General features: G+C 32.9%; 1 protein-coding gene and 1 long non-coding RNA gene across 9 annotated transcripts in view; one reads left to right on the top strand and one right to left on the bottom strand.

Moving 5' to 3' along the window:
* LOC147656691 (uncharacterized) overlaps positions 1–20,800 on the bottom strand; it is a 174,261-nt gene that overhangs the window by 102,779 nt on the left and 50,682 nt on the right. The gene's annotated exons all lie outside the window — the stretch shown is intronic.
* The window catches only part of LOC100871512 (zwei Ig domain protein zig-8), a 285,169-nt gene that overhangs the window by 254,202 nt on the left and 10,167 nt on the right, over positions 1–20,800 (top strand). For all 8 annotated transcript variants that reach the window (XM_086913522.1, XM_086913521.1, XM_086913519.1 and 5 more), the window contains one exon: positions 14,071–14,210. In XM_086913522.1, the coding sequence (XP_086769648.1) occupies positions 14,071–14,210 (140 nt within the window). The remainder of the gene's footprint in view (positions 1–14,070; positions 14,211–20,800) is intronic.

Below are 20,800 nucleotides of genomic sequence, written 5' to 3'. Positions count from 1 at the left end.
CCAAATATAAATATTATTCCCTATTTCAATGAAATAATCGTATCGTAAATATGCATACATAAGAAGTGAAATTCGAAAAAGAAATTGCACCATTTGTTCATTTATCTGACGTTTCGATCGATCGAAAAAAGAATACACGATGGGATATTGTGCCGGCGAAATCCCGGATAATCCGTGAAATTCCATGGGGAAATGAGGGGATGAGGAGCCTTCGCGAATTCCCTGTGGCGTCTCGTGTAATACGCACCTTCTTTGCCTCTGTCTTCGAGTCGAGTACAATCTGCTTCAACTCGAGAAACTGTAAAGAGATTTGTGTCCCTTCCTTTTATTCCTCGAGATAAAGGACGAGGGTGGGAATTGTTAGCTTGCCACTGTTAAATGACTTTACAACTTGATTGCGGGATATATTGTGAATGATATATGAAATTTGAGATAGCATGGCAAATTGTTAAAATTTTATAAATCGGAGAGTTAGAATTTTTTTATTCTTATTCTTTTCTAGAAGAGAAGAATGTATCCTTGTTCGCACACATCTCCAACAAAATGAATAAATGTAATCAAATAATAAAATTTTCTAATTTTTATTTCTTCGTTCACAATTCTCCGTCAATCATAAACGATTAATCTCTATTTCAATCCTCGTTTACCAATACCAACTTCATCAGATTACTTTTTATTAAAATATATAAATATCTCTGATTCATCGTTATAAAGCCAAAATCAAAAGTTTAACAAAACCAATCTCTCGAGAATTGGAAGCTCTGAAACATTTGTTTGCGTGGGAGAAAGGGTGTACGAAAGAAATGGGAAATTACTACCATGAATCAGGGGGTAGAAACATAGGTGAAAATCTCTCGTGGTAGAATGAATTCCACTTTAATGCAAGTTTTTTATACACGGTTCAAAAGGTATTGCGGTTCTTCATCTCGTGACCGAGTTGGGGTGTTTTGTAATTAAAAGAAAAAAGAAAATCTTTTTTTAACCTTCGTGAAACGAGGTGGCCACTTGCTAATAAATAATAAACGAACTTCAATCGTTTCGATCAAGAACGATTCTTTTTTTTTTTTCATCTTATTTTTTTTTCCTCTTCTAAAGAAGAGAGAAATGAGAAAAGAAATAAGGAGGAAGCACAGGGATCATTTTATTGTAATTTTACAAAAATATAAAAAAATATTTACAGTACGAGTACAGTTGTGCAGTTTTATTAGTTAATCTAGAGCTTGCTGGTTTTTACTCTTTTAGAATGTTTCTTTTTACGAGATTTACATAAAATTGACTATTAAATCTTTATAGGATATTTACTTAAAATGTAATTTATAAAATAATTAAAAAATAATATATTGTTAAATAAATTAAATATTTATATTATAATTTACATGCAAAATACTAAAATGATGCAAAAGAATATTTATTTAATTACAAGACATTATTGAATTTTTAAATTTAATTTTCTCACAAGCGTTAAATATGAATATACATATAAAAATTTGTAAAGTATGTAATATATTTATATTGAATATTTTATAGATAGATATATATTTATTCAATTGCAAGAATTATCATAAATTTTATCATATAAGATAATAATGGTAGTTCAATGCACAACATATCAACAAACAAATGAAAACAAAATACTTATTGTAACGATTTTATATCAAATATATTTTGAATAATTATCATATTTTATCTCGAAATTAATAATTCTGTTTGCTTCCTTCCTATTCTGTTGTTACAGTTGGCATTTTATTTCTCGTTTCAAATTGTTTATACATTTCAACGTGAAATATGAAATACTATTTATGAAAAGAAAATTTATGAAATCTTTATTTAACCTAATCTAAGCAAAATTTTAATCTAACTATACGTTCTCCTATATTATTGTTTTTTATATTAGATGATTTTTCGAGAGATAATAAGAAATAATAAAATAATAAAGGTAATATTTTATTGAAAAATATAATAAATATTAACGATTAAATTTGTTATTTCTGTAGATTTTTGCTTCTCCAAATTGCAAATTATCTTCGAATACTTACGCACTCGACGTATTTGCATACTTGAAAACACTTTACGCATACGCTTCTTAACATTTTAGTCTAATTAAATGATTAAAGCGAATATACTAGCTTTCACTGTATCCGATGTTGTATCCGATTGTACCCGCATGCTCTGCTTGACTTGATTGCATTATAACTGTGCTGGAGTAAACAAGTAAACATGACTGATGTCAGCTAACATTAATTCAATTAAAATAGCGAAAGTGAAATGCAAAACGTCCGTAAATAAAACGAAGATAGAGATAGTTTCGAGAATTGATGAAATTCATTGGAATAAAATATATTTATACGTTAAAATTAATATTTATGGAATAATATCAAATTTTTTAATATATCAAAACTATATATTTCCTATTATAATATTTTATAATAATTTGACAATTCTCGATAATAAATTGGATATTGAATATACACGATTCGAAACACTTTTTTTCTTCTTTTCAATAAAATTAAAAATTTAAAGAGAAGAAATTTATAAGTGAAATTCCATTTAAATCAATCAGTAATTCAATTTTCGTAAGAGGGTTATTCGAAGAATTATATTTTCCATTCTTGTAACTCATCATCTTTAATACTCAGATAACAAACGATGATCCTTTCCCATTCTTTTGTTATTTTGTCTTCTATTGTTTCAAATTGTTTATTATTTTCATAGAAAAAAAAAATAGAAGAATTACTTTTAAAGAATTTCTTTTACTAAGACATGTTTCCAAATACGATGATTCATTATCAATTATCACTCTAACACAAACAAATAATAATCTACTCGGAGCATCGAGTTCAAAGCGGAATAGAACACGTTAAAAACACGTTAAAGTTCCAACATTTAACGATCGTATACCACTCCAGCTTGTCCAGCAAAACGAAACCAACCTTCTGTCGCAAATAAATCGAAACGCGACAAAGAGGAAAGGGAGGGAAAAAAAAAAATATATATATATATATATAAAAATGTAGGAAGACGCGAAAATTTCAAAAAAGAAAATAATAAATAAAGAAAAAACATAAGCACATATAGTATAGTGAACAAAATGCAGGTTGCACCTTTAAATCTTCAGCCGGGGAAATTCATTGTGGCCCCGCAAACGACGCGGAAAAAAAATTCCTGGGTCGAACGCGAAGGAGGTGGAGCCACCAAGGGCGAAGAGCGAAGTCCACGAGGGTGTAGGTGGAGGTGGGTGAAGTGTGGAGGGGCGAAAAGGCAGCCGAGACTCGGGACGAGGAGGGAGAGAATTGCGGGTAAATTTCGTGGCAGTGCGCTCCTGGAATTAAATTCCGCACCGTTGGAAAGAGGGAAAAGCGTGTTGCTCGGTTTTGGGATCGTTAGACAGCCGGAATGTATCGTTCGGTATGCGATAAACTGACAATTCGGTTTGTTAGAGGACTCTTCCTACTCTGGAATAGCGATAGTATTGATCAGAAGTGTAGAGCATCATTCACTGCGCTTCGATCCAGTAAGAGTAATGTGCAAAGATCGATTTATAAAACGAAGAATATATGGTAAAATGGTAGAATGGAATTGCAATTTCTTCGAATTGTCGTGGTTAATTACTTACTGATCGAAATTGTGATCAATTAATTCTACAAATGTATGTATGATTTCCATGTATTTTGCTACTTGATTTTTTATTTGTCTTCTTATAAGATTTTTCTAATTTTGTTGTTAGTTGGAAATTAATAGCAATTTCCAAAATTCATTTGGATAAAAATCTTTTGCAAAGAAATTTTCAAATAAGGGAACCTAACTTAATCTATTGTTGAAATACTTGGATTTTATGGAACATATTAATAATTAAAAAATTTTGATGTATTATAGTTTTAGTAGTTATAAATTTAGAAATGAATAGAAAAGAAAGAAGAGAAAGAAAGAATTGAATTCATGAATTCATTGGATTAACAGGTCAATGACTTAAACACTGGAAGAGAAAAGATTGAAATTAGCAGAAGAACGACGTAAATTTGTAAATTTACAAATTTTAATCATTTTAACATAATAATTGCACGAATATATTTTATTTTTCTTAGTTATGAATATGTCTTAATGAAATTTCTCTGGTAACGAGTCTGAGTAAAAAGTGGCCATGTTATTGCTGTACAAACATCGAATTAATTTATATACCCAAATATTTCGTCTCGTAAAATTTAACGTGTTTCTTCACTGTTAAATTTAGAAGTTTCAAACGCTCAGGAACTGCATGTTTCACGTTTTTTGTACATATAAATAGAGAGAAACTACGGTTAACTAAATATTTGACGTTAGCGAAGTAGGTAATTGCATTGAGGTCGGTGGGTTGCGTATTCAACGACTGCGAAAATGGTCACTCGTTTGCTAGATTCACGCAGAAAATAACCAAAAATAAATTAAACACGATCCAAGAGCGTGAAACTGGCATTACGACGATTTTTATTCGAGTTTCATATTTGAATTACATTGATAATTGTAAATTAAAATTGTGATGAAATTGCGAAGAAATTCGAAGAAATTAATATCATTGAAGCATCTTAATTTTGAAAATGACGTAATGAAATCATAAATTGAAAAAAATATATGTAAGAAAATATAGTGATACGTTCTTCTCTTATTTTGGAGATATTTTGAAGCAACAGGATCATTTGTCATTCATGGAATTTATAACATAATCATAGAATATAAATTAATATTTTGAATAGAAATTTTGTATGATAAGATCACGAATTGAAAAGTATATTCAAAAATATATTAGCCCATTTTTCATTATTTTATGCTTTGGAAAAAGAGGGTAGTTTACATTTGCTATTGGAGAAATTTACTTAATCGTGAGACATAAATTAAGTTTTGAGTTGAAAAATTTTATCTTTATCATCAGAGTATATTGAAAACTTTATTTTCCTTCCTTTGAATTTGTAATATTTTCAAAACATTTTACCAATTAAAAAAAAATTGTATTTTCTTCCCTCTAATTTAAATTCATAATTTATACACTTAGTAAATTGATATAAAATAAGAGAAGTTATGTATTGATATCTTGTTATCAATGTATTACACAATTATATACGATTGACTTTATACTAACAAGATCTTTTGTACAGATCTTCTTCGAAGTCTTCCTCTTATGTTAATTTGATTGTTCTTCAGTTTGTTTGCTGATTCTTTTTTCACAATTTTGTGACAAGAATACTCCAGTATAATTCTGTCATAATTCTGTATTGCGTTCGAGATAAATGAATAAAGGAATGTCGCTAATAGAACAACGATACTATCGATGTTCAGATGACAGTGGGTTTGAAATTTCAACCGTAACACGAGCTCGAAACCACGAGAGCTAGTGAAATTGGAATCGAAAGAATGTTATAAGTGGGTAATCGAGGCACTCGCAAGGGTGAAATTGTAGGGATGGTACTTTAGATACGTGACCAACAAAAAGAAGGGATCTGCTTCGAAAGCTGTGCATCCCTTGGTCTTGGGATTAAACTTTCAGAGATATTCGGTTTAAAATTGGAAGCATGTCCCGCATACAATAACACATTTAACCAATCTTTTGAATCATCCATCATCAGTCAAGTCGCAGGGGGAAGTGGTTATTATATTGGTTAAAAAGTGGTTATTATATGGTTAAAAAATTTGAAATATCGAAAATTATCAGATCGTAATAAACGTTTCGTTCAAAAATACAATCGTAAGATAATTTTATTTCGCGATTTCATTTCATATTCTCTAATATCCTTCTGAACCTGATGATCATATTTTGTTAAATTAATACGAAAGATATTGAATCATTATACATTCGATGAAAATTATTTTAAAAACAAATACGTATCCCACACCACGTGTTTCACTTGATGAAGAGGAAAATGTAAAATTGAAATTTATCAAACCAAAATTTAACACGTTCAAAGCGGAATTGATTAATAGATTATGTCAATAAGTTCTTTTTTCCTTTTTTTCTCCACGTCGACAATTGAATCGATTACACCCACGCTCTGAATAAGAGCAAAATAATCACGCATCACGTGTGTACATACATCCACACTCAGTTTCACGCGTCAGAAATATGATTTACTTCTCTTCTCCCGTGTTTACGATGAAATTTAATTATATTACACACGCGAAATCGTAAAATCGTTTCATAGAATGTATCATAAATTTAATTTCGCTTCGAGCAGAGATATAAAATCATGCGCGATAAAATAGAAAATACGAGACGACAACGTGACATTTTCATCTTCAACGATATTCATTATTACTTTCCATTCTCGCTGCAAAAATCACTTTTATCCGCTTCCTTTCCTCCCGGATTAAAGATAAGAATAGTTCCACTTGACGAAAGGAATCCGATACTATCGAATTCTATATCTATAGAAAGATCGATTTCTCTCCAATTTACTTAATCACCGAATACTTTGTTGGAACTTTCATAACTAAGCCCAACTTCCGCTTAGCTTTGTGATGAGGGAGAGAATCGCTTCCGCCAAGATCTTTCGAAACTTGATTCGCGATTAACCCGGAAATAAGCATATGAAAGAGAAAGATTTGATGGAGGATATCGCGCCTTGATATACCAGAGGAAAGTTCAGTTATTGATTTCATCTTCCTTCTTCTTCTACTTGAATTAACAATTTCCTATCCTGACTTTTCTCTTTTTATACTGGATCCATATTTTTTTTCATTATAAACTGAGAACGGTAAATTAATAACTTTCTGAAATGCTTTAATTATTATTGATTTCTTCTATTGTTATTTAAAAGTTTCGTTTCGAATCCGAATCCTTGAGATTCTCATATAAAATTCTTCTTCGAATCAAAGGAGGCTAATTATTGGAATTAAAAAATTGAAAATTCTCTCGTATAGAAATACATTCGATTATAAATACTTTTGAAAAAAGTTTTCCAATTATCAGTAATGGATCAGTTTTCAAATAGGAAGAATATAGATTAGATATTTGGTTGGTGTTTGCTAATTACATCGTCCTCCTAATCAGTGTTTTCGACCTAGGAATATTTAATTGTTTACTTAATTAAACACAACAAAATTATCTCGCACTGTAAACTGCATACCTGAAGAAGAAAATTGTACAAGCATTTCACTTTAAACGCTACGAAATTTTAATGCAATTATCCCAATGAAAAATATTTCTTATATATATATATATATACTTTGATCTAATAAACATGCATGGTTCATCACATTTTGAAGTACAAAATGGATTTCGATTTAAATCAAGAATCGCATGTATAATATTTTTCACAAATTTTTTCAAATGATATTTCAAAGTTAAATGTACGAATATATAATGAAAAATAGATTTCAAAGTCGATATCAGTTTTTCACACAATATCCAGAATCTTTTCATACTTTTCTAAATCGATAAAGGGAGATATTGTGCAGATAGAAAAATTGATTATATCATCTTTATCATCCAAGATCATAATCTACATACGTCTTTTTCAAATACACGTTTCTCCTCTACATATAACATTTCACCTTCTATTAAAGCGTTTTTCCACGCTTTCAATTCGATCCACCGCCCTCCCCATAAAGGGCGTCCTCGGATGTCCAAGAACAGGTTCGAGAAATCGCTTCGACCTAGTCGAGAATTCAACCGTTGATTTTTCGTGACACGATCCGCTCTGGGAAAAACGTTTGAAATTAAATTCTTGCGAATATGAAGCGTTGACGCGGGACAGAGAAAGGTGAAACAAAAAGGCGGAAAGAAAGGAAGAAAGGAAGAAAGAAATAAAAGTGTGAAACGAGATAGAAAGAGAAACGGAGAAGTGAAACACAGAGAGAGAAAGAGAGAGAGAAAGAGAGTAGTTCTTTGGCTCTCCAATTCGTGGATACGAGCGTTTCGGGATTAAAGATGGAATAAAAGGGATGAGAAAGATTGACACGGGAATGTTATTAAAAATGCACTGTCCTCGCCAACTGCGTCCCCATTTGCTCCGAGTTTTCACCTTGAACTGATCTCTTCTTGTTCAGTGAACTCGCCAATTATTTTACGAAGTGATGGAAGGATAGAAAGAAATGAAAAGTGACGAAGGGAGAAAAGATTCTTGGCAAGTAAAGTGAAACGTGAATTTTTTTCATTCTCTTCTTTGAAAGAAGGTGGAAGAAAGATAACTAGTTACCTTTTTCTCTCTATGTTGTTCTCTCTCTCTCTCTCTCTCTCTCTCTCTCTCTCTCTCTCTCTCTCTCGAGGTATTATAATATTTGAATGAATGGAAATTTGAAAATATATCTTCTATATTTTCGAAGTAACGCTGGAACTTTTTATATTTATTCTTTCTTTCTGATTTATATTGGATTAATAATTATTTAATATTATTCCTTTATTAATCTCATATTATAAAATTAATATTCTAGAACGAATGGATTATCACTGTAAAATCGTATGTACATTTTAATAATTATTTGATGTTTAATATTTATTCTATGATATGTAAATTTATTTCTATCGAAGATATTATTTACACGGTGGATGAACGCGAAATTTAATGTTCAATCATAATAAATCCATCGTAACAAACTGGAATTAAACAATATCATTTTTTCTTTTCCTTAATATTTATATCACATCGATGGTTTACTATACAAATATCGTACATCCACGTTCACGTATTTTCGAGAAAAACAGAATTAAACATTCAATATAATACAAATGTAGAATAAAAAAATACAATAAATCTCTCTTTACACTTATCGCAAACAAGAATTCAAATTTCGCGAAAAACAAACAATATTTATGCACTTAAGTTATCGATCCATAAAAAGAAAAAAAAAAAGAACCACTCTACCTTTATTTCTACCTAATTAAAACACGATCCGATATTTCGCCAAAAACAATTCGCAAAAATAATTACACTGGCCGCACACTTTTGCCCCAACATCATTCCGCATTATAAAAACCTTCGATTCACCAATTTTTCCACAAATTCACCCGATTCGATAACCGATTCGAAACAAACCTGCTGAACATCCTGCATCTGTCATCCAATTTTTCGTCAAAAATTTAACGGATGCAACCCGACTTTCATCGATACACATTTACAATAGAATTTCGAATATCTAACCAAAACGTCGAACGTATCTGTTGTTCGAGTTTTCCTCTTTTTTCTCCGTTTTTTCTTCTTTTTTTTTTTTCTTCTCTCTTTGCTTTTTCGTTTCAACGGTTTGGCGGAAAGTTTACAATTTCATCGAGCCGTTTAAAGGATTAAAAGGTATCGTGGAAGGGGGAAGGGGGAGGGAAAAAAAGGAATAAAAGTAAAAATAGGGCGGCGAAAATGTACGAGGCGCGAGACATGGACACGCGCGTTAGGCGGACAAATCGTAAATGGCGTGGATATCTCTCCCAGGGTGCCAATCGGGAGAATTCCGGCCCGAGTCGGATCACGTGGATCGATGTCACGAGCTTTGTTACAACAAGCCCGATGGACAATTATCGTCACACGTGTCCTCTTGTGACGTGCGAGCGGGGAGGGGTCGACAACGGCCGACCCGAATTAGGAACGATACTGCCCGCTTCATTTCTATCCTTCCTTTTTTGCCCTCGGCCTTTTGCCTCCCCTTTTTTCCCCCCGAATGGAGATTCGTTTTATCAAACTGGCTGTTAAATTTGATACTTTCGCTCCGTGTTATGCGACGGTGTTATTTTTAATTGTACGATTTTTGTGCAAATGGAATATTCTTCTTCATTAATAATCTTTAATCTCCTATCCTCCTATCCTCTCGAACACTTTTCTAAAAAGAAATGCTCCGAAAAATTTTAAAAATCGATTATAATCAATAAATCAAGCGAAACTACCCCTTCTGAAAAATATCCCGAAAATTGAAGAAATTGCCAGCGTGGAATATCGCTCCCGTATCGTAAATCGCAAAGATCTCGAAGGATCGTTTCACGGTTGCAATAATCGGTTGCGAAACGGGCAAAGGCAAAGGCTGGATTTCAGGAAGTCGGAAGGCGAGAGCAGCGCAACGGGAAGAGTGACGATAACGGGGTGGCAACAAGTGCTTTTAACGCCCTAACGGTTTCCCTCGCGGCGGGGTCGGAGGACGGTTCCCGATGCGTTATTCTCAAAGGTCTCGGTTGCTGCCCTTTAGGCGAGGGGAAGCGGTTATGGAGCTAAAGGGGGGTAACAGGATGCCGCGACGTGGCATCCCGAATGAATTCTTAAACGGGGCCGATGCGATGGAATGCGAGGCGGCAGCCTCATTTCCCGTGCCACCTCCACGCCTTCCCCTTCCTCTTCATCTTTCCACCGCGACCCCTTTAGCTTCAGCTCGCTTCCTTCTTCTTGGAATCTCATCTTTCTTTGGAAGGTGTTTGGAAAAAGTTTGGTGCGATTGATCGCCATCTCGTGGTTTCTGATACGATTTATCTTATTCCTCGTGTTTGACAAATGATGTACCTTTTTTTTTTTTTTTTTTGTTTAATAATGATTATTGTAGCAGACGTGTGATCCACTCGTCAGACTTACAATTACATGCGGTTACTGATTATCTTCGTATACTTGGTCTTTCTGTCTGGCGAATGACTAACTTGTACTACTTGCTTAATTGTCTTGTTCCACTTGTTTAACAAGTGGCTGGCTTATATTACTCGTTAAGGAAGAAATTTGAATAGAATATCTAGTAAATAATGACTGTTATAATTTACGAGTAACAATAATTGATCGTGTGCTATTTGTGTGAAAAAAAAATTATATTGTCACGTTATTCGACAAGTGATTTAATTATATTATTCATTTACGTCTGGTTTATCCATAATTTTTAAAATATTATTCAATATTAATTATTTTGTTGTTGTACAAGTGACTGGTTCTATTATTTATCAGAGAAAAGACTTTATGAAAGTGTTATATTATTATTTTGTTATTCGTAATTTAATTTATGTATAATTAACAAGTAATTTATTTATATTACTTGCTATTACATATTGTCGAACGAGGACGTGTTTTTCCTTTATCGTGTTTCATTTTGTAAATGTACAATTAAATTTTTGTTATTTTAGAAGAAGATTTTAACTTTTCATTAAAATCTAATTAATAACAATAATAATTAATAACTCTTTATATATAATTCGTATTGCAATAAGAATTTTTATAGAGAAGTGAAATTATAAATAAAATATGCTAGAAGTAATTTTATCAGATGAATGTTGATTCATCATCTTGAATATATTTTGGTCTGTCAGTCGACCAAAGAAAGTAATATTTCGACGTACTCGAGACACTTCTCGAAGAAGAAGTTCGCAAGTAAACAAACGAAAGGGAGTAACATTTCCCCTAGCCACTTCCAGAAATATATAACTCTAAATCTAAGCTCTCAAGTGCTCCTCAAATGTCATTATATCGGTTATTGCGTTACAAGATCAAGCAATTAAGAAGAAAAGATTCTTCTAAATTCTTTAACAATTAGTTAAAACTTTCATAAATTTGATAAAAGAAAACAAAAAGAAATTTTGGAAAATATCTTCCTCATATAAGGTGTTAAAAGAAGAATTCATAATGATATTTAAAATTAAAGAATACAGAGAAATTATTTGAAATTGAAAATTATTGTCTAACAAATAATATATATATATATTATTCGAATGATATTCAAATTTATTCCAATATTTCCCAATTTAAAAGATTATAATTCAGAAATAAGAATATTTTATTATTCCAGTGCATGTGCATATCCGATATATTCTAATGTATATTAAATTTCCACCGTTTATTTTTTTACACGTATACGTTCCTTCCAGTGGAACAATGCTATTCAAATAAGGAACGATACAGTATCCCATATTTAAATAAGCTTTCCAGCTCGTGTTCGATACTCGTGAATATTCGTATGCGTATCGGAAAAAACGTCATTTTGCCGAAATTCGATTGATTTCGTTTCGACAAAAATTTTTTCCCCCCCTTCCCGATTGGTGAAATTGGATTTCACCAATTGCATTGGGAATCGCAATTGAATGTTTGTCGAAATCAATTGTACGAAATAAAGTGAAATTGTTTGAAATGAAGACACTAGATTTGCATTGCGACCGTGCACGATTGGAAATTCGAAGTAACATGATTTATTTTCGTTCTATTGGATATTGCTTCCTATTATTAGGAAGAATTGATCCTCATTTTCGAAAATCTGATACGAAAACAGGAGAAATTTTTCAATTAACACTGGCTCATTGTAATTTTGATCCACGATATATCTATATTCGATTTAATTTATCTCGATAAATTGCTTAATACGAGGATTTAAAGTATCTAGATATCGAATTTCTGGATCTAAAGTGTAAATTACAAAAACCTTCATATTTTATCGAAAACTTATCTACCTTGAGAAATCTGATTTTATAATTAATAATTTATGTCGAGTATAATGAAAAAATCTTTTTAAGTGCGTGAAATCAATTTCCAAATTTTCATCAATTTTTTAAAAATTTTCTTCTATCTTGTATCATCACGAAGTTATATTTAAAAAAATAAAAATAATACCATTTTCCCTCTCTTCAAATGACATTCCATCAATAAAAAAATTATTATATTGATCTTGATAACACAATTTATTGGTTGAACTTTGATAAACCGTATGAAGACTTTTCTAAGATTAATTGTAAAATTTAAAATTATCACAAAAGTATTAACCGCACAATACTATACAAAATTACAAATTCGATAAAAGGGATGGAGGATTTGATCAAAAACACATCGAATAGGTTTGGCAATTGAGAAGGAAAATTTGCAATTGATCCCTCCTGATAAGAGACGCCCCTATTTCATTGCCACCGACGAAATCGATCCCCCCACACAAGGACGAGTCGCGTACCAGTTTCGTAATTCAACGGCCGGAGGGAAATTTTTCTCGTCCACATTCCAGATACACTCGTAAATTCGGTTATGTCATTATCAGAAGGTGCGTCCCGTAAATCGAATGAAAGTGTTTCACGTTGGGTTGTGCTCTAAGGGCGCGTAATATGACCGTCCCATGCTACGTCTTGGCCGAGGGTGAACTCTGGAGGAACGGTCGATCTGCCAGCAGCAGACGCTTCACCAAGGGTTCAACTTGATTTACACCTCCCTTCTTGCTTTCTTTCTCTTCTTTCGTCGGTGGCCCAGGAAAAACGTTCGATTCTTTTTCGAGAGGGACCAATTTGGATGGGTTGAAGGAGCCGAAAGTGGAGAACGATTTCTCTTTAAGTATTTAAGAGTTCTTCAATAATAAAATTTATGATTTTATTCGTGTTATCGCGTGGCCAAAAAGAGGAGAGGATTCTCTCTGTTTGATATTGTTTCTTGACGATTTGCTTTATTCGAGTTTGAAGTTTGAAACGAATGATTCTCGTTAATTTGTATCGTTAATGTGCTATTGTTATTGTATACTTGTCTAATACTATTTGAGCAACAAGTGAATTATACTACTTACTTGTTTATTAATGTCTTATACTCTGTTTATTTAAAAAGTTTAGAAACTTGTATTATTTCTACAATTATAACTGTCTCATTTATTTGATCGACGATCTATAATACGTGAGTGATTAATTATTTGATCAGAACTAGCTCATTCCTCGTGCCTGATGATCTATAACATCCATAACGCTTCTCTAACTATATATAACTCTCTTAAACTACTTGATTAATAAATGAACGACTTATACTACTTGTAACATGTGGCTAACTACATAGTTAACTAAAACTGGCTTATCCACGCTATTAAAAAACCCTAATTATCTCAATCTATTTATTTCCAACAATCATAACATTCATCTGAATTTCATAAATATCGTAAATTTTTATTTAAGAAAAAAAAATTGAACGAGTTAAAATATTTATATCCCTTTAAATTATTTCATTGCTCGAATAATTTTTCAACTCCCTCAACGTTTAATGTTTAATCACGCGAATTTCTCTCGATGGAAAATAAACTCCTTTGATTACCGTCATTTTCCGTATTTGCGAGGTGACAAGAAGATATCCACGATATCTCTGTTTTTCCTCGAAACCGTTAAAAAGGCAACTTCCGCTTCTACACAATTTTTGTTTTCTGTTCCAGCGTGAAGACGGACATGGGCGCCAGTGGCGCGATATCCAGGCTCTACATTGCAAACGCGAATAAAAAAGACAGCGGGAATTACAGTTGCGCATTGGCGGATGTGGCGGCCGCCACCACGGTTTCCGTCCACGTATTAAATGGTACGTATTTGTTTATCACGCGTGGTTCGATTATATCCAAGCGTGTATTTGTCCCTATTGCATGTCTCTTTATGTTTTTTTTCTTTCTTTCTTTTTTTTTTTTTTTGCAATTGGTCAAGCGTGCATGCTCGGGTGTGATGTGTAAATTTGCGAGATACGTGTTTGCGTAAATGGTGGCCATTTTAGTAATTGAGCTCCGTGGTAAAAGTTTGCTTGGGTGATTTAGTGACGCCATTGTTCATTCAGCACTTTTGGTAGCTCGAATTTTTTTCCACCAGGAATGGAAAAGATTTACGATTTTTAGACAAGTTTGAGAATATTTTCTAAATTTTGTAGCAAGTATTTATTATATTCCAATCCTATCTGTCTTATTGTTTGGATTGTTGTATTTTTGGCCTGTCTTTGATAATAATTATTGTGAGATTAGAATTTTTGGCTCGATCATTCGAGAATAGAAATTGTCTTTACAATTGTAGAGAAATACGTATACGCGAGTGTAAGATTTAAGGAATTTAGAATATGATTTTTCATAATAAATCACGTTGACAGAAATGAAATTTTAAGAATGATATATTAGAGTGAAATATCGCTCATTGAAATGGCGAAGCAAAATGATTAACGAGACAAACGAGGCACTATATGTACTAATGGAAATTCGAAATTTTAAAATATAAACTATTGATGGAAGAATAGTATTCTTTCTATAATCTTCTTCACGAGAATTGTAGAATTAAATATATCATGAAATTTTCATGAAATTTTTCGATAAATTCATGCTCTTTCTTTTAATATTCTAACAGATAAAATCGATTATTGATTCAATCCTTTGTCGAATAATCCCGAAAAGAGCTCCCCAATTTCAATTTTCGATGGAACATCAAATGGAAATCAAAAGAAAAGAAAAATTCTAAATTTAAAAATTCTCGGTTATTATTTTAAACCGTGCAAAAATTGTGAATATTTAAAATCCGTGTAATTACACATTAATTATCCATTTAATAATTAACCTTCGTATCTGCAAAACATTATCATTATCCGTGCTTTCTCATTATTTTTATACGTGAACATTATTTCCATTTCATTTTCTATTAAATTTTTGACCCCACATTTGGCTATTCGAAAACAAGTTTTATTTCCTTTCAAGTACGCCCACTAATCGTGCAATACCTTTTATGGAAAACTTTGAATGCGCGTCAAAGTAAATTATGCGATGTAACAGGAAATTATGCACAACGACCACGCGCGAACCACGTTCAATATCGTGTCTTGTGAACCTGTACAGGAACAAAAATACCGAGACACGAAATTGATATTTCCAAGCGAACTCGATAAAAATTATTTAGATATACAGGTTTATAACATTTATATCGAGATATATATATAGAGTTTTGTAGAACGGATCTGTTTTATTTGTTCGTTCTTCAAACTAAATCCAGGATGTTGAAACAATCGACATGGTGAACAGAGGAATCGAGGAACACGGATCAGGTTTTAGGTCGATTGTCAAATGCGTGTATGCTTCGTAAATTTCAGAAATAACTTCTCTACATTCGTGTGTTTACACGTGAAATTTCGTGGCTGTATAATGTATATAGATAAATTCAGAATTGGATGTAAATTAGGTAAATTAAATTCTACGTAATTAGAATATTCATAGGCGTCTGATAAAATATTTTGATCAAATGTTAAAATTATTTTAAAGAATTTTAAAAATCTATTTATTTATTATCGATAATCGAAAAAAATGTGAAGCTCGCAGAAAAAAATATGAATATAAAAACGAATAAAATACATTCGTTCTCATTTCGAATATTGCGATTTTGTTTAAAAAATTATTCGTCTTCCCAGGCTTTTTGCGATGACGTTGAAACGATGAAAACGTTTCAGGTTAATTGGTCGAAACAACAATTCACTTCTTCTGAGCAGACACTTGTTTACCTCTATTCGATTTATGGAGATTGGAACAATCTTAGAAAGAACTTAATTTCTTAACGCGAGGCGAGTTCACCACTCGATAACAATGTTCCGTCTCGCAATTGTTGCATACAATTTCTTTGTGCCTCAACTTCGAAACGAAACGGTCTCCTCGTTACAATTAAATTCTCATCGGCTATTAAGTCGGCAGAAATTTTCAAATTGTCGACGACGTTTCGTTCTACGTGTACGTTTCTATTCTGATAAATTTCTCCCAACAGAGAATAAAAATCTCTTTCCCAAAAGATTATTCAATTGTAAGAATTTTTCTTCTATAGGAAAACACCGATTGAAAAATATTTCATTCGAAATTGATCTTATTTTTATCCATTATACGGAGAATTATTAATCAACAGTTCTATTAACGTTCCTCGTGGAGAAGATATGTTCGTGTCAGAGACAATAGTTAACGATACACTGAGTGTTCCATTCATTATATTGTATATTGCGTTACCATTTTCCCTTGTTCAGCGTTTTCTCTGGACTGCGTCCAATTTTCTACACGGGACCACCTGCCTTTTTTCCTCCCCGATCTCCTTTTTCCTCTTACTAATATTAAACTTCGGTATCCAGCGGGCTGGTATGTGTGTTTTTTACGCGGAACGTCGACTTTGGTTTTAAGAAACTTTGTAATTTCGTAGGTAACGGTGTCGTATAGTATCGATAACGAACGTTTTCACTTAAGGCTGGATGATGTAAATTACACTTACGAGTCTGCGAAAAATATTATTATATCGAGCATAAAGTTTTTTTTCACACATATATATATATATATAATTACAAAATCCTTTTAAAATGAAATACGATACGAGTCGTGTTCGATTAACTTGGAGCATTAAATCGACGCGCAAATACACGAGTGTTGTTTAATTTACTCGTTAAATTTTGAATGATTTTAAACAGTTTGGAAATTAATCATTTCATATGCAACGATTTAATATTGCATACATTCATGCTCGTTTGTTCACATTTGATGACTCGCTGGCGATTACATATCCAACGCTACGAGCTTTGCGATTGGCCAGTGTTTTTTATAAAAACATCTTTGCAAAGAAAAAAACTTGAAATCATATACTTATTTATTCAAAACTCTTCTTATTACATTAATAACACTTTCAATAATTTATTAAACATGGCCAATGGCAATCGAATCACATAAAATTGGCACGAAACACACTAAGTAGCTCAAATTTCATTAAGAATAATACTTCGTCAAATGAACGAACAAATGAAACAATGATTTTCCGTTCTCCCACGAGAGCCTCAATTGCGAGAAAAATTACGATCTCCTTCGTGTCGTGAGATTGCGCGAAAAGAGAGCTGAATCGGAAGTTGTTCGTGCCACTTCAGGCCGGCGTGCTTAACACCAGACGGTAGGCTATTTTCTTCCCGCGGATGACGTTGTCGGTTATGTAAATGTCTCGAGGGAAATGAAAATCGAGATGAAACGGAGGAAGAACCGGCAATCGAGCGAGCCGTCGTTCGCAGAATTTTCATGAGATCGTGTCACGTTTCATAATTTCTTCGATTATTCATCCGTATTCAGGGTTAATACATAAACAGAGAAAGAGAGAAAGAGAGAGAGAGGGACAAGAAGAATGGAAGGGAGGAGCGATAATGGATAGAGACTACGGAGAATCAATTATCGACCGTGCAAAACGGTGGAAAATTATATCTAAGGGTGGCCATAACCTTTCGTTTTCCTTCGAGCCTCCCAAACACCGTTATCAGTGAGGAACAGAGCCCTCTGCCTTCGCTGTAACACGAAGCATACGCGGTCTGTAAACTCGACAGATGACCCTTCCTTGGATCTGAATTTTCTAAAGCGTTTTATAAAGATGAGTCGATGGTTTAATTCGATTTGGACAGCAAATTGAAGAAGAAGATCAGAAAAGTGTGATATAAAAGATTGAAGAAGATTTTTATGAGTAATGATATTTTGAAGTTGTAATTGAGATTAAAAGAAGCTCGTTTAAATATTAAGTATATTTTTGGTGATAAATGTTTTGTAATTTCTATAAACGTTATTAATTTCAAATTTTGTACAATCTTAATGATTATATCTTATAGTATCTTATTAAAATTGTATATATAATATAATCTTCTTTAGACACTTCTTCTTTTTAGTACACATATTTCAATTATCTAAAGTTTTAAACGATGCTTGGGAAATTATCTTCCTGTGAAATAAATTGAATTAAAATTTGCACAAACTTTTTCCTTCTTCATAAAATATTCCAACTATTTTATATTATTGCAAATGAGTAAAGATACTTTTCTCAATAAGTTGGTTAGTAAGTTGATTAATCATTGCGCTAAAATCTTCGACGCATCATCGTTTCCTCTTCATTCAATCCAAATTTAAATTATTCGTAATTTCATAAACGTAATTAAACAAGCTTCAATCGACATTTTCATCGATATTTTGGAGAATCAATCTTCCAAAAACATCTCATTAATATATCGACAATTGCGCGCAGCTTAACGATGGTAAACGAAAAACATAAACAGAAAGTTCAATGATGGTTATAATAACATGTGAACATCAACAACAACAACAACAACAACAATAATCTATAGAGTTTCTCACTCCGCCATAATTAACTGTCCTGTCAAACAATCCAATAAACAATTTCCAATCATCGTTCAAACAAAAATTTACGATAAATCTCCTCCCACTTAAGTTGCAAACTTTTTTTGTATATCGCTAAGTTTCAAATTTATACTCCTATCTATTCGCTCGTTCGCTCATTCGTTCGCCTCTTCAGCTATGCTTTCTCGTTTTCCTTCCGGTTTCCGATCCTCGAGGTGTTTCGTATGCGACTTGCTGCTCATGCATGGCGTATTCATGGAAAAGTTCGTCGAAGATATTCAACCGACCCATTTTTCTCCTCCATCTCTTTCGACTTCGCCGAGTTTTCTTCGCGATCTCCTCTTCCCTTTCATCCTCTTCCTTTTCCAATTCGTCGCGATTTCGCTCCCCTCATCTTCCTCACCCTTTGTATATTTCGTCTTTTCGTAGACTTTTGCATCCCTTGTCTATCGTTTCAAATCTATTCTTCCGCCATTCATAAATACGGAGGGTGAGCCTTCTTTAGCTTTTGTCTCCACGGCCTATTCCAATTGGATTTGTACGACACATAAATGGAAAGTGTTTCATTTTGACTAATTTTTATTATTCTTGTGTAAGATCGTTTGTTCTTCTATTCTTGTCGATCAGAGATTTTCGAAGAGAATTGATAAAAACGATTATATATGCAAATTTAACGAGGAAGATATAATAAAGATTTGTTATTGTTATTAAGTTACAAATTCGAATAATTAACAAGTTTTATTTTAGAATCGAGTCTGAATGTTCGGTGAAAAATCAACTTTAATTTTGGCCAATAATAATTTCGTAATACTTTACGAGATAAATTGGAATAACCAGTCATAATTCAAGTATAAAATATATTCAATGGTATTCAACGATTCGACTTTATTTCGAAGCTGAGAGGCTCAACTGTTCCACATTTTCGAGCGACTTGGCATGGTCGTGCTCCATATTTCTCACCCATTTCTCATCCTCCGCTCTCGAGACAAAGTAAAAGCCCACCGGTAACTTTTGTATCCGGGCGAAAATCGCGTGTAAGTCGAATCGATGAGACTGGCCGGATACCGTGTACCGCTAAACGCGAGCTTTGGATCGAAGGATAGAAGTGGCTTTTGAAGTTTCAGCCAAGGGTTCAACTACTTTCCATCACCGGTTTTTCGCGGCCCGAGCCAAGTATCGGGGAACACCCGCCACCGTCGAGGCGTCGTGCATTATTTACCACGGATTACCATGAGTTGATATTGGGTGGCAGTTCGATCATATTCGCGGTAAAGCTCCCGCTTTTCCAGCAGGGCGGGACGAATAATAAAGAGCGGAAAAACGAGGCGATTTGTTGGAACCAGATTTTTCCTGGCGACATGAAACGATTAAGAAAAAAAATAAGTGGGTGTATGTATGATCTACACGCTCTTTCTAGATTATGTAAACATCTTAAAGCTTAATGTCTTTAACTTTTTCGTGGATAGAAATGGAAGTTATAGTCGTAGAATTATGTAGCATGTCTTACTGTATGTTAGATTAATTATCAATATTGTCATTCTTGTCTGAAAATCACATGGTGTCAAGATAATTTTGACATCTCTGTTCAAAGTAAACACTTTTCTGAAAACGAAATAATTATAGAAATGTCTCGACACGTTGGGTATTTTGACAATACTAATATTATCCAATTATTTTTTATCCAAAGTAATAGTATTGTAGATATTACTGTTCATTGTGTAGATTGCACCGGAATAATCACAACTTGATTAAATTTTCGTAAATTTTCGAAAAACAATTGTACTATTCATCCAAATTTCTCTCCAAATTCGATTCCTCCAAACTTCTCTAAAATCTGATGCATTGGATCCATACAAATTTGGTCATCTTTAGATCGTGTCCCTCAACTTCCACACACACTTGCACTATCAAAGCTTGAGGTACAAGGAATGCAAAGATGCTAGTGCGATGAATATGCGAGACGCGAAAACCGGAGAGTTATTACCTCTTGGGTGTTGTATGCAGGTAACTACAAGAGCGGCCA

The sequence above is a fragment of the Apis florea genome, unplaced genomic scaffold (assembly GCF_048593485.1).
Source record: "Apis florea isolate Af1SG1 unplaced genomic scaffold, ASM4859348v1 contig_3496_pilon, whole genome shotgun sequence".
Lineage (NCBI taxonomy): Eukaryota > Metazoa > Arthropoda > Insecta > Hymenoptera > Apidae > Apis > Apis florea.
Note: the sequence above shows the minus strand (reverse complement) of the source record. Positions and strands in the feature narration are given on the sequence as shown.